We start from the raw sequence: 13,515 nt of genomic DNA, 5'->3' as shown, positions 1-13,515 counted from the left end.
CCAATGACTGCCAACAATACAAGGAAAAATCAGACATTATGTACTACCCTCTGATGGAAGTACTAAACACCACTTAGGAAGGAGACTTGCCAAAAAATTGAAGCTGAATCTGATCTAGCCTCTAGATATGACCACCAAGTCATAGGAAACACAGAAGAACATGTTAACACCATGAATGTGCAATTAACAAGACCAGACTATGGGAAAACTATGGGACAAACAACCCAATTTTTCTATTAAAATTCCCAAGAAAAAAGAAAAAGATGTGGAGAAGAAGCCTATATAAAGAAACTTAAGAGACATATCCATCAATTGCCATGTATGGTCTTTATGTGGACCTTGATTTAAGCAAACAGTAAAATAAATAATGAGATAATTAGGCAAATTTAAATATGATAGGATATTTGGTGATATAAAGGTATTAACTTTGCTGGACATAATAGTATTATGGTTATACATGAAAAAAGTGAATATATTTTAGAGACACATATTGAAATATTTACAGATGAACTGATATGTCTGGGATTTGCTTCTAAATAATCCAGGGTGTGGGAGACAGTGTGGGGATGAAACAAGATTGGCCATGAGTTGACCATTTTTTGAAGGTGGGTGACAGGCAAATGAAGGTTCATCATCCTAGTCTCTATTCTTTCATAAAGAGAATACAGTAGGTTTTAAAAGTTCAAAAACATACTGGACGTGGTGATTCAAGCCTGAAATCCTAGCACTTTGGGAGGCCGAAGTGGGAGGATCACTTGAGGCCAGGAGAACAAGACCAGCCTGGGCAACATAGCGAGACCCTATCTACAAAAAATTTAAAAATTAGCCAGGCGTGGTGGCGCATGCCTGTAGTCCTAGCTACTCAGGAGGCTGAGGCAGGAGGATTGCTGAGCCCAGGAGTTTGAGATGACAGTGAGCTATAATTGTGCCACTACACTCCAGCCTGGGTGACAGAGCAAGACCTTGTCTCTTAAATAAATAAATAAACAAACAGCTAAGAGATAAACACTTAAGAAAGAAATACATGCCATAGTAAAAAGTGGCCCTGAAACCAACCAGCTTTTTGGTTTGGAAACCAACGCGGAGCACCCTGGTCCCTGGGGGGTGACTATGCCCTGTGCCTAAACTGGCTCTAGAGTCAGGACCCAAAAAGGCCAGTGAGGGAGGCTGAGCTCAGCTATGGATTTGCCAATTCCTGGACTTGTGAGGCAGAGCTCCCGTGGGCTGTGCAATCCTTGTGTGGATGGGCAGCACTGGGGGGCTGAAGGGTGAGTGAGGGGGAATCTCATGTGGGAAGTGCAGGGGAGCCTGTCTGGGAAGTGAATGAGGGGTTGTAAGGGAGTGATTAGGCCTCTTTGGCTCTTTATTTGTTCACTGTTTCTCCCTACTAAAGAGGACAGGAACGTTATCTGTTTTGTTCATTCACTGCTCCACGTGGATCCAGAGCCCAGATTAAGTGCCTGATACTTGGCGGACTCTAAATAAATATACGTTGAGTGAATGAACTCTAATAAGGCCCACTGCGATACCAGCCCTGTAAGCAAATTGTACTTACAAATAACACAGTTCTTTGAATTAAAATAATTTGCTTTTAAAAATCACTAGTAATATTACTTTTCATTTTTATTCTCCTCTGTTAAAAGTTTTCACACACAGCATCTCATTTAAAACCCTGCAGTGAAATCAGGCCAAGTATTCTTTAGCCTAGAAGAACCGAGGTCTCCTGACTCTTAGTCAATATTTCTTTTCCTGTATCAGTACGCTGGTGAGATTTACAATTAGTCAAGTGTTAAAGACATAGCACATTTTCCAAGAAGCAACTGTATCTTCACACTGCAACACTAAATTTCTAATTTCCCCCCAAAATGTAAGTTTTGTGACTCTGGGTAAGTTACAACACAACTGCACATTAAAAATTAACCTAAGACCAGGAGAAAGTATAGGATAGTAACTTAATAGGATTGTACGCTTAAGAGAGAAAAGTAATCTTGTGCCTCAAAAGGGATCCAGTTATAACATTCATATTTTCCTTTGCTAAACTATTAATAGAAACTGGCTTCCACTGGAAGAAAACTGATTTATACAGAGCTCAAACAAGTTGTGCCCCATGGAACAAACCTTAAACAAGAACAAACTGGCAAGAGAAAAACACTGCCACAAACAGAAGGCAATTTAAAAGTCCATGAATGTATTTCAAAACATGACTTTGTTTAGGAAAGTCAAAGTCTTTTTGGGTGTGCCTTACTTCAAAAGGAATATTTTTAAGAAAACATAACTACTGCCAAGCAGAAGTTTCCTTTGAATTTTATTTTATTTTTTGTTATAGAATCTCATTCCTCTGTGTAATAAGGTATGCAAAATATTTGGGGTTTGAATTCCATCCATATTTTTCATGCAGATATCTTGCTAAATAGGATGTATAATCAGGCTTCAAATAAAGAAAAGAAAATGATTTCATAAAATCAATACCACGTAGCTCATTTCCCCATAAAATGGCCTCGAGAAGCATCTAATGTTAGGACACCGTGTACCACCTTTTTGAACACACACTGACAGTACTGATCCACTATCAATAGAGCATTCATCAGCACTTGGGAACAAAGGAATAAACGGACTAAAGTCTACACAGGAATAAACGGACTAAAGTCTACACAGCAAAAGGCAAGGGCTCACAGATAGTTTGCAATTAAGCCACTAAAATTCAAAGTGAAGTGATTTCCAACTGAATGCAATTATTCATTTCACACTTGAAAATGAAAATAAGAGGCATGTGATTGATTGGAAAGGTTTTTTTGTTTGCTTGTTTTAAAGGGACTATTATGAAAAGTAACCACATTTCAAAGACTATGGAGAACCAGGAAGTCACAAAATATTTTTTTCCTGTTTTGGTTTAATCTCCAGTCAGTTATTCCTCTGCGCAATAATTTTCTCTTTTAAAAAATACCACCACCAGGTCAGGTGCAGTGGCTCATGGCTGTAATCCTAGCCCTTTGGGAGGCCAAAGCAGGAGGACAGCTTAAGGCCACGAGTTTGAGACCCAGCCTGAGCAAGAAAAAACAGAAAAATTAGCTGGGTGAGGTGGCGCACACCTGTGGTCATAGCTACTCGGGAGGCTGAAGCAGGAGGATCGCCGGAGCTCAGGGAGTTTGAGGTTGCAGTGAGCTATGACGATACCGCTGCACTCTACCCAGGGAGATGGAGCATGATCCTATCTCACAAAACAAAACAAACAAAAAATACCACCAACAACCTTACTGTTCACATTGTAGAGATCCTCAAAGCATAAAAGCAAAGGCCTTTTCAATCACAAGACTAATCCTTGCTCCCGCACTGATAAAGAGCTCCCTTATTTCAATGTCTATAGATAATTAAGTAGGATAAGCTGATGTTCAATCACCCATACTAAAATTATAAGTTCCTGACCGGGTGCGGTGGCTCACACTTGTAATCCTACCACTCTGAGAGGCTAAGGCGGTAGGATTGCTTGAGGTGAGGAGTTCAAGACCAGCCTGAGCAAGAGTGAGACCTCCATCTCTACTAAAAATAGAAAAAATTAGCCGGGCATGGCAATACATGCCTGTAGTCCCAGCTACTCAGGAGGCTGAGGCAGGAGGATGACTTGAGCCTAGGAGTTTGGGGTTGCTGTGAGCTAGAGCTAACGCCACCGCACTCTAGGCCAGGTGACAGAGTAAGACTCTGTCTCCAAAAAAAAAAAAAAAACCAATTGTAAGTTCTTGACAATACATGTATTTGCACTCATTTACTTTTCAGAGCTGAATACAGCTAGTATAAGAATTCCCTCCATTACCTGTCAGACTTCAGTCTGTAGGCTAACCTATCACCTGAAAAGCCTCTTTTACCTCTCTAACCAGAAAAAAAAAGACTAACACAAATTTTAGAAAGTCCCATCATGTAAGCCTTCATGCTGAAGCAGTCAGACATCATCATTTAGTACAACTTTTATAATACATAATTCAGCTTTAAATACCTAAAGTTGCATTTCACAAGTGAGCTGATATCTACCCAAAGGAAAAGAAATTATTGTATCAAACAGATACTTGCAATCATATGTTTATCACAGCACAATTCACAATTGCAAAGACATGGAACCAACTTAAGTGCCCATCAACCAAGGAATGGATAAAGAAAATGTGGTACACCATGGAATACTACTGAGCTATAAAAAAGGATGAAATAATGTCTTTCACGCAACTTGGATGGAACTGGAGGTCATTATCCTAAGGGAAGTAACACAGGAATGGAAAACCAAATGCTGCATATTCTCACTTGTAAGTGGGAGCTAAGCCATGAGTACTCAGGGGCATATAGAGTGGTACAATGGACACTAGAGATTCAGAAGGGAGGATGAAAGGGGATGAGGGAAGAAAAACTACTTATTGGGTGTGATGTACACTATTCAGGTGATGGCTATACTAAAAACCCAGACATCACCACTATACAATTCATCCATGTGACGAAAAACCACTTGTACCCCTAAATCTATCAAAATATACATTACCACCTCCCCCCAAAGAGTAGCCAGATGATTGGCAGACAGCCAAAATTCATGGCAATAACTCTTGTCAGGGGCGGATTTTGATCTATGCCCAGAACTGGAATTCGGCTCTTCTCCATAGACTTCTTTGAACAACTTTAGTGCAGAAGCCCCAGGAGGCTGGACATCCACAGACTCAGGGTGGCAGAGAACCACAGCTTTTCATCCACAGGATGGACTGGAACTGCTGCTTCCTCCCTCATGGGCACTAAACAACACTGGGGCAACACCAATACTTCCCATGTCACTGAAGTCTCAGGAAATTAGAAAGCTTTCTTCAAGAAAACAGAATCACTGGTTCTAAACTCTAAAAAGGAATCCCTAAAAGGGTTATTACTAAAGTGGCATGTGATCGATAGCTCAACTTAAAAAAAAAAATCCTAAGGCCTTTGAATACTCTGAACTGGTTATCTGCTCCACAGACCGATTAATACTCAGGTGTTTTGTTTTATTTAAGGGCTTGACTCATTCCATATTCTTCAGGGAAGAGGAGAATGTAGATAAGAGTTGAAAACATCTTTAAAATGTAGTCACGTGCCACATAACAATGTTTTGGTCAACAGTTGATGGCATATATGATCATCTATATGACCATCATATGATATGGTGGCCCCATAAGATTGTAACACCGTATTTTTACTGTATCTTTTTGTTTAGCAGTGTTTAGATATATAAATATTTATTATTATATTACAATTGCCTACAGTACTAAGGACAGTAGGATGCTGTAGGTTTGCAGCCTAGAAACAGCAGGCTACACCATATAGCCCAGGGGTGTACAATAGGTTATACCATCTATGCCGTTTGCACAGTGATGAAATTGCCTAACGGTACATTTCTCAGAATGTTTATCTGTCGTTAAGCAACACATGACTGTAGTTCAACTGCAGTTCTGCCAATTCTGGTATTCATGAGGATAAAGAACCATATTCAAAAAATATATGTTGAGGAAAGAAATTACCGTATATATCCCAAAAGAGTTTTCATTCAATAGCTTATATAAACTATCTAATCTATTCAAATAGATGCTGATTATTATACTTTGATATAATTTACAATGAATTATTGAAAAAAATTATCCTTACTCTACTTGATTATAATTCTAGCTCAACTTCTACTCAGATAAACAAAAGTCATAACAAAGAATGCCTTCATTAGCTTCACAGTGAAATATTTAAGTGAAAGGAGTAGACCTAAATACTTCACAATAATAAAATACAAAGTACTACAGTTATAATTTCCAACTAATTATAAGCTTTAAATTCATGCCAATTGCACTTGTATTCCCAAAAGGATAGAGCATCTGTGCAGTTCTATGTAAATACGCTGAGCACAGGAAAAGTGCAGTATTTTCTATTTTAGGACACTATTTCTAGATGTTACATGAGGGACAAGCTCCAATGAAACAAATGGGTAAGTTGCACACATTACAATTACTAAGAAAAATTGATTGTTTTAGGAAAAAACTACTTACAACAGACAATACTTACAAGAGATAACAGCAAACTGAACAGGTCACCAACATGGTGATGATAACTCTAAAAAAAAATGCAAATGTCATTAGATAACTACCAAACTATGCAGACACTGCAGAATGGTTTAAATCCCCTTCCCAAATTACCAAACTGGCATGTATAGTGTACCAAGAAAATGGATCTGAATCTGTTCAAACAACCAGTAGACTGCAGTGTGCCTCAGCTTCATGCGGTAGAAGCTTAAGTACATAATTAAACATTTGTATTTAAAGGGGTATGTATTCATGCCATAGCATGAATGTCCAATCCCAATTCGTCTGACACTGAACAGAAAAGGCTACAGCGACAATAAGGTTCGACACCTAAGTAACTACCACATTTGCTAGTATTCTCGGCAATGAAGTAACACTGTCCTTCTAAAAATATGACTCTAGAGTTGACCTCTCCCCATCTCCCTTCATGTCTGAAAGTTAAACTTGGATCTTTCATTAGCAGAATTCCAACATTTCTAAAACCGAGTTCATGATATTGTCTTCCCACTTCTCTTTCCAAAAGCTCCCCTTCTAAATCTCCTACTTCCCAGAGGCAGCTCTGCCATTTGCACCCAGCCAGCCAGCCAGCCTCCCACCGATCGTCTTTTGCTCATGCCTCCTCTACACCCTCACAGTCACCAAGCACAATGGATTCGTCCTCTGAAGCGTCTCCTCGCATGTGGATTTCCTCCTTCCCATTCCCACTGTTAGCAACAAAATTCACCACGTTTGCCTGGCAGATTCAACACTTTCTTCCTTCCCTTTGATTCCATCCACAACCACTAGGAAAAAAAATCTCTCTAAAATATTCCTTTCATTACATCTCTCTCCAGCTAAAGACCTTTCAATGGAACCCAATCATCTGGTTTCCAAAGAGAGGTGTCCACACCTCCAGGAGAGAGCAAAACTATCTCCTAGAACCTGGGAAGCAAATATCAGAACTTGTGTTTTTATTTATATTTATTTTTAACTCATCCTTTTGAAGTTGTGTGTGTATGCTTTCTGTGGTTAATGTATTGGCACATTCATTCATTCAGCAGATTTTCACTAAGGGCCCAGTATGCACCAGGCTCTGGGGAAAGAGCAGGTAAAAACCCCTGCCTTGTGAAGTTTGAGGAGAGACAGACAACAAGATGAACAATAAACATGGATTATCTACCTATCTATCAATAGTGTGCCAGATGGTCAGTAAGCGCTGAGGGAGGAAAATAAAGCAAGAAAGGAAGACAGAGTACACAGAGAGTTGGAAGGTACAGTGCAGTTTTAAAGAGGATAATCAGGAGAGAGGCCTTGCTCAGGAGGTGGCACGTGAGTGCAGACCTACAGGAGGCAAGGCAGTGTTCCAGGCAGGGGAACAGCAAACAGGAAGGCATGAGCTGCGAGGATGCCTGGTGTTCAAAGTGGGAGGAGGCCTGTGTGGCCAAAGCAGAGCACAGGGAGCCTAGTAGGAAGTGAGGTCAGAGAGGTACCAGGGAGCCTCTGAAACGAATTTTACTCTGAAAAGCTTTTACTCTTAGTGAAAAGGGAACTTATCTGGAGGGATGTGAGGAGAGGACTGACAAAATCCGATCCAAATTCTAATAGGATCTCTGGGATGAAATAGATTGGAAGAAGGGCAAAAGGAAAAGCAGATAAACCAGTTGGGAGAATTACAATAATCCAACTGGGTAAGGCTGGCAACAGTTTAGGTAGGAAGAATTGTCAGAATCTTCAAAATATATAATTATACATTATAGTTATAATACATAAATATGTATAGGGATTTATGCTTAAAAAAATAATAGCAGTTGGCTGAGCGCGATGGCTCACACCTATAATCCTAGCACTCTGGGAGGCCGAGGCGGGAGGATTGCTCGAGGTCAGGAGTTCAAGACCAGCCTGAGCAAGAGCGAGACCCCGTCTCTACTAAAAAATAGGAAGAAATTAACCGGACAACTAAAAATATAGAAAAAATTAGCTGGGCATGGTGGCGCATGCCTGTAGTCTCAGCTACTCAGGAGGCTGAGGCAGGAGGGTTGCTTGAGCCCAAGAGTTTGAGGTTGCTGTGAGCTAGGCTGACGCCATGGCACTCTAGCCCGGGCAACAGAGTGAGCCTCTGTCTCAAAAAAAAAAAGGGATCAAAATATAAAAAATAAATTTAAAAAAAATTACAACAGTTGGACAATAAAAATGTTTGAAGACCTACAGAATCAAGTCCAGCTCCTCACTTGTAATCCATTCCCTCCACTCCTCCTCCTCACCTCTGCCTACTTGCAAACATAATTCTTCATTCCTGAAGGCAGGTGCCCACACTGTACCTCCAACACACATCATGTTGTGATTCTCAATCTAAGCTTTGATCATCTTCCCCCATTCTGTGCCCTAAGCTGGAACCTCTTCCCTCTGTCTTCTTTCTTCTCCCAAAGATCATCTCAGAGAGCTGGAACAGCTGAGGCTCCTTTGTACTACCCGCTTAATATTGTATTAATAGTTTCATATAAAAGCCCCCTCATTAAAATGTCAGTTTCTAATGTGCTTCTCCTTAGGGGCTGCATGCTGAGGGGTGAACTGCCACAGTGACTGCATTTGCTTTCAAATGGCTCAGTAAAATTACACACACAGTCACAGATAAAGCAAACATGAGACTACATTGACAATTACTGAACCCAGATCGCAGTAAATAGGCGCTCATTGCACTGCTCTTTCTACTTTTCCGCATGCCTGAAAATGTTCCAGAATAAAGCAGAGCTGGCACACTCATCCCTGTGCCAGCTGAAATTCCCCCACCTGGTTTCTCTGCTTTTCCTGGCACACTTGTCCCTGTGCTCTATCCCCTCCGCCTCCCCACGTCTACTGGGGAGGGAGCCACTGTGAAAACATTTGAAGCTTTTAGAGAATCTGTGAATTCCTACACAGAAGGAAATCATGAAAAACAAGAATAGTCAGGAAAGCTGATTCCAGGCACAGTCCTGATTTTACCCAGCCCTTTTTCAGTTGCAAAGAATGAAAGAGCAGGGGGCTTGCTTTAGCTTATCCCTAGATTTTGGAGAGTTCTCCCTTCTGCCCTTTCTTCTCTCTGCCTTACCAGGTTCTACAGCCTCCTAACCACCCAATTCTCAGTATCTGGTGTGCAGGAAGAGAATTTAACATCAAAGTCTTTTTTGTTTTTCTCCCTTCTTACCTTCTCACATAGTTCCTTTCCTTTATCTCCCTAATGAAGATGTTTTTAATCCCTCAAATCAGAAACGATCTCTTGTATTAAAAATTCACCACAGTCCTTTAAGCCAGTGGTCCCCAACCTTTTTGGCACCAGGGCCCGGTTTCATGGAAGACAGTTTTTCCACAGACTGGAGGTGGGGGGGCAGTATGGAGCTCAGGTGGGGATGCAAGCAATGGGGAGCAGCTGTAAATACAGATGAAGCTTCCCACCAGCTGCTCACCTCTTGCTGTGCAGCCTGGTTCCCAACAGGCCATGGACCAGTAGTGGACAGAGGCCCAGGCATTGGGAACCGCAGCTTTGAACAGTTCAGCTCCTTCATCTATTTAGAAAAAAATTTGATCTGAAGTATTTTCAGGAGGTAAAGGGGAACTAGTACTAATTCAGTACTAATATTTCCATTTTAAAAGGAGGAAACAGGAACACGGAAAAGTTAACTACATTATTCAAGGTCATAGGGATCATCCCCCTAGGAGCAGTGTTCCTCAAGGCATAATTCAGTAACCCTAGGAGACACCGTGTTTCAGAACCTGCTCAATCCTGCCAAGAGCAGGAAATACAGGATTGCAGCGAAGGCTGTGAACTGGAACCAGATAATACAGTCATGTGCCAAACAGTGACCTCTCAGTCAACAACTGACTGCACGTAAGATAGGTGGTCCCATAAGATTATAATGGAGCTGAAAAATTCTGATCACCTACTGACATCTTGATGATCCTGACCCTGAGGAGGCCTAGGCTAATGTACCTGTTTGTGCCCCAGTTTTGTTTCTTGTTTTGGGGGGGTTTTTTTTGGAAACAGAGCGCTAGGATTATAAGCGTGAGCCACCGCACCTGGCCTGTGCCTTAGTTTTTAACAAAAAAGTTTAAAAAGTTAAAAAAAAAAAGCAAGGCTGAGGCAGGAGAATCACTAGAGGCCAGGAGTTCAAGACCAGCTTGAGCAAGAGTGAGGCCCCGTCTCTACAAAAAAATAGAAAAATTAGCCAGCTGTGGTGGCACCCACCTATAATCCCAGCTACTCAGGAGATTGCTCGAGCCCGGGAGTTTGAGGTTGCAATGAGCTTGATGATGCCACTGTACTCTAGCCCAAACGACAGAACAAGACTGTCTCAAAAAAAGTTTAAGAAAAATTTTTTAATAGGAAAAAGCTCATAGAATAAAAATATAAAGAGAGAAAATATTTTTGTGTAGCTGTACAATGTGTTTTAAGCCAAGTGTTATTACAAAAGAGTCAAAAAGTTTAAAAAATTATAAATTTATAAGGTAAAAAAGTTATAGTAAGCTAAGGTTAATTTATTACTAAGGAATGAAAAATTTTTAAATAAATTTAGTGTAGCCTAAGTGTGTGGTGTTTATAAAGTCTACAGCAGTAACGTCCTAGGCCTTCACGTTCACTCACTGCTCACTCACTGACTCACCCAGAGCAACTTCCAGTCCTCCAAGCTCCATTCATGGTAAGTGTCCTATACAGGTATCCCACTTTTTATCTTACATACTGTATTTTTACTGTACCTTTTCTGTTTCAATATGTTTAGATACACAAATATTTACCGTTGTGTTAAAATTGCCTACAGTATGTAAGACAGGAACATGATGTACAGGTTCGCAGCCTAGGAGCAATAGGCCATATCACACAGCTTAGGTGTGTAGTAGGCTATTCCATCTAGGTTTGTGTAAGCGCACTCTATGACGTTCACACAAAGACCCTAACAATGCATTTCTCAGTGTATCCCTTTCCTTAAGCAACACATGATTGTGTATCACCAGCAGGTCAAATACCTGAATCATGACACTGGGGCTAGAAACTGAGTAGAAACACGAGGGGTTTCATTACTCTGGAAGTAGCAGTGGCATCACATGGGGGAGGGCTGTCTTTAGGAAAGGAATGGTCAGTGCTACTAGCACATTAATAAATGCTTTTTGAGTATGAAAGCCAGAAAGGCAGACAGTAAGTAGGGTATTGAAACAATTGAAGGTATAAACACAACAAAGAAGCACTTTGTAGTTCTGTAACGCCAGTAGGAAAAACAAGTCTAATTAAATTTGGTTAATACAAATTGCTTTAATAATTCCAGAATTCTGACACCATACATCAACTACTATAGGCTGGACAGATGACCCTATATAACTGGTGTTATAACGGAGGTGGGACCCGATGCTTACAAATGATAGAATTTCGCCTACCATTTTTCCTTTTAAAAAATTGATGATTTATTTTTAGGCTAATAGAAGTAACAAGCATAAAACAAGTCTATTTCAGGGAGCAGAAGGGGTTCAGGTCACAAAATATTAAGGAAGTAATAAAATTTACTTTCCTTTAATAAAGGCAATAGAACTATCCATTCAACAGATACTGACTGAGCCCCTACTGTGCATACAAGGTACTGTGAAACCAGGTACTACAAAGCCACCAAATTAGTTCCAAGGAATAAAGTAAGAGATGGTGTTTCTGACAAACTTCAGTGTGTTTCACCCCACATGATCTTGAGCTGAGGAAAACGATGACTAAAAACCAAAAGGGGAACCAGAAAGGTGTTCCAAGGCTCCCTTGAAGATAAGGCTCTATTTTATACCACAATTAAAGTTTACTTCCAAAATAGACAAAGCTCTATTCAACAAAGAAGTCTGAAAAAAGAAATCTTTTCAGCCAATCATTCTAAGCACTTGTTACACTCACAGAAGAGCGGGAGCGCCCTCCAAAAGGTATGACGCAGGGGTTTCTAGACAATACCTCCTGCTCTTTGGCAATTCATCTCGCTTTAGATCAGGCCCCAGCTACCTCCTGGCGCCCACTAGATGCAAGGCCTGCGCTCAACGTTGATGAACAAGCTTATTGTGTTCGCAACTGCGACAGCGTGGGAGGCAGAGAGGACAATTCTGTTTTATTTACCAGATCCTTTTCTTTAAAGTTCAGGCAAACGAGGCCTCAAGCACGCGGAAGGCAGGGCTAAAGGGGAGAAAGTCGACTAAGGACGAACCCCAATTTCCCTTAAATTCTAACTGCTCCCTCCCCACCCAGGACTACGATGAGAATAAATTCCTTAAAATTAATTTCCAGAAAAGATCCGCCAAAGGTCACCCTCCTCACGCTCGGGCCAGGAACACCGAAGCTGCTGCGACAAGGAAGCCAGGGAGCTCCCCCGCCAGGGGCCCGACCCTGGAGTGCCGGGTGCAGGTGCACCAGCGCAAGGTTCTCCGACCAGGGCCGGGGTCGCCCCCTTCCCCGCCCAGGCCTGCCCGGTCCTCCCCGCGCGTCACTCCCAAGGCGGGGCTCGCGCACTTACCCCCGGTTAGGACCTTTGGGGATGAACCAAGGCACAAAGAAGCCGACGAAGCCCCAGAACACGCTCATCACAATGAGAGGCACCGTGAGGCCGTGATACGCCATGGTTGCGCCGAAGCTGCCAGCCTCTGCCCCGCCGCCTCACTTTGGTCCCACCCGGAAGTGTCAACACCGGGTCGCGTGACCAGCGCGCGCAGAGCCCCGCCTCCCGCGCCCCACGTGACCGGCGTGCCGGGCTCCGCCCCCCGGGGGCCCAGAGACGGAGCCCCGCCCTCACCTGGCTTGTCTCAAGGCTAGAGTGGCTGAGAGTGGGTGCGCTAACCCCATGGCTGAGGGTCCAGGCATCAGGGGCTCAACAAGGTTTTCTAGGCAAGGAGTGTAGTTATTTACAGCGTTAGCTTCTTTTTATGCAACAGACATAGGTAGAGAACTTAGTAATAATAATTTACTATTCTGACTTCCTGTGTGTCAGGCACTGGGCCCTGAACTTTAAATGCATGCGCTCCTGAACTTCTCCCTACAGCCGATGAGGTGCTTATAATTACTATCCCCACTTTGCAGTTGAAACTGAGACCCAGGGAGGAGGGTAAGGATCTTACCCACAGTAAACGGCAGGGCCAGGATTTGACGCCTAATGATCTTATTTTCAAGTCCCGTGCTCTTAACTACTGCACTACTGTATATCTCGTGCACTGTGCCAGGTCCTGAGGTTACAAAAGCCAATCAGACACCCTCAGGGAGTTCACATTCTGGGGAGCACATGGCTTTGCAAACAGGCCACTCAGTGCAGTGTGAAGGTAGAGTGGAAGATCGTGTGTGACTTTCCATGCCAGCTAGTCCTCAGCTGAGCGTGGAAGAGCGGGAATTGGAATAGTAAGAAGATAAACATAGTTTCTAATGCTTGCTGAGAATTTTCACACATGTTTATTATGGTATGAGACAGGCTTGGAACAGAGGAGGAAGCCCGTTCTCAGA

General features: G+C 42.2%; 1 protein-coding gene across 1 annotated transcript in view; it reads right to left on the bottom strand.

Moving 5' to 3' along the window:
* The window catches only part of ATP6V0E1 (ATPase H+ transporting V0 subunit e1), a 32,187-nt gene extending 19,472 nt beyond the window's left edge, over positions 1-12,715 (bottom strand). The window contains exons 1-2 of the mRNA XM_069484186.1: positions 12,542-12,715; positions 6,046-6,093 (exon numbers count right to left, since the gene is read on the bottom strand). Coding sequence (XP_069340287.1) covers positions 6,046-6,093; positions 12,542-12,645 — 152 coding nt within the window. The 5' untranslated portion in view covers positions 12,646-12,715. The remainder of the gene's footprint in view (positions 1-6,045; positions 6,094-12,541) is intronic.
* Positions 12,716-13,515: the final 800 nt, after the last annotated feature.

The sequence above is a fragment of the Eulemur rufifrons genome, chromosome 10, assembly GCF_041146395.1.
Source record: "Eulemur rufifrons isolate Redbay chromosome 10, OSU_ERuf_1, whole genome shotgun sequence".
NCBI classification, from domain to species: domain Eukaryota; kingdom Metazoa; phylum Chordata; class Mammalia; order Primates; family Lemuridae; genus Eulemur; species Eulemur rufifrons.
The sequence above is the reverse complement of the archived record's forward strand: the minus strand, read 5'-3'. Positions and strand labels throughout refer to the sequence as shown.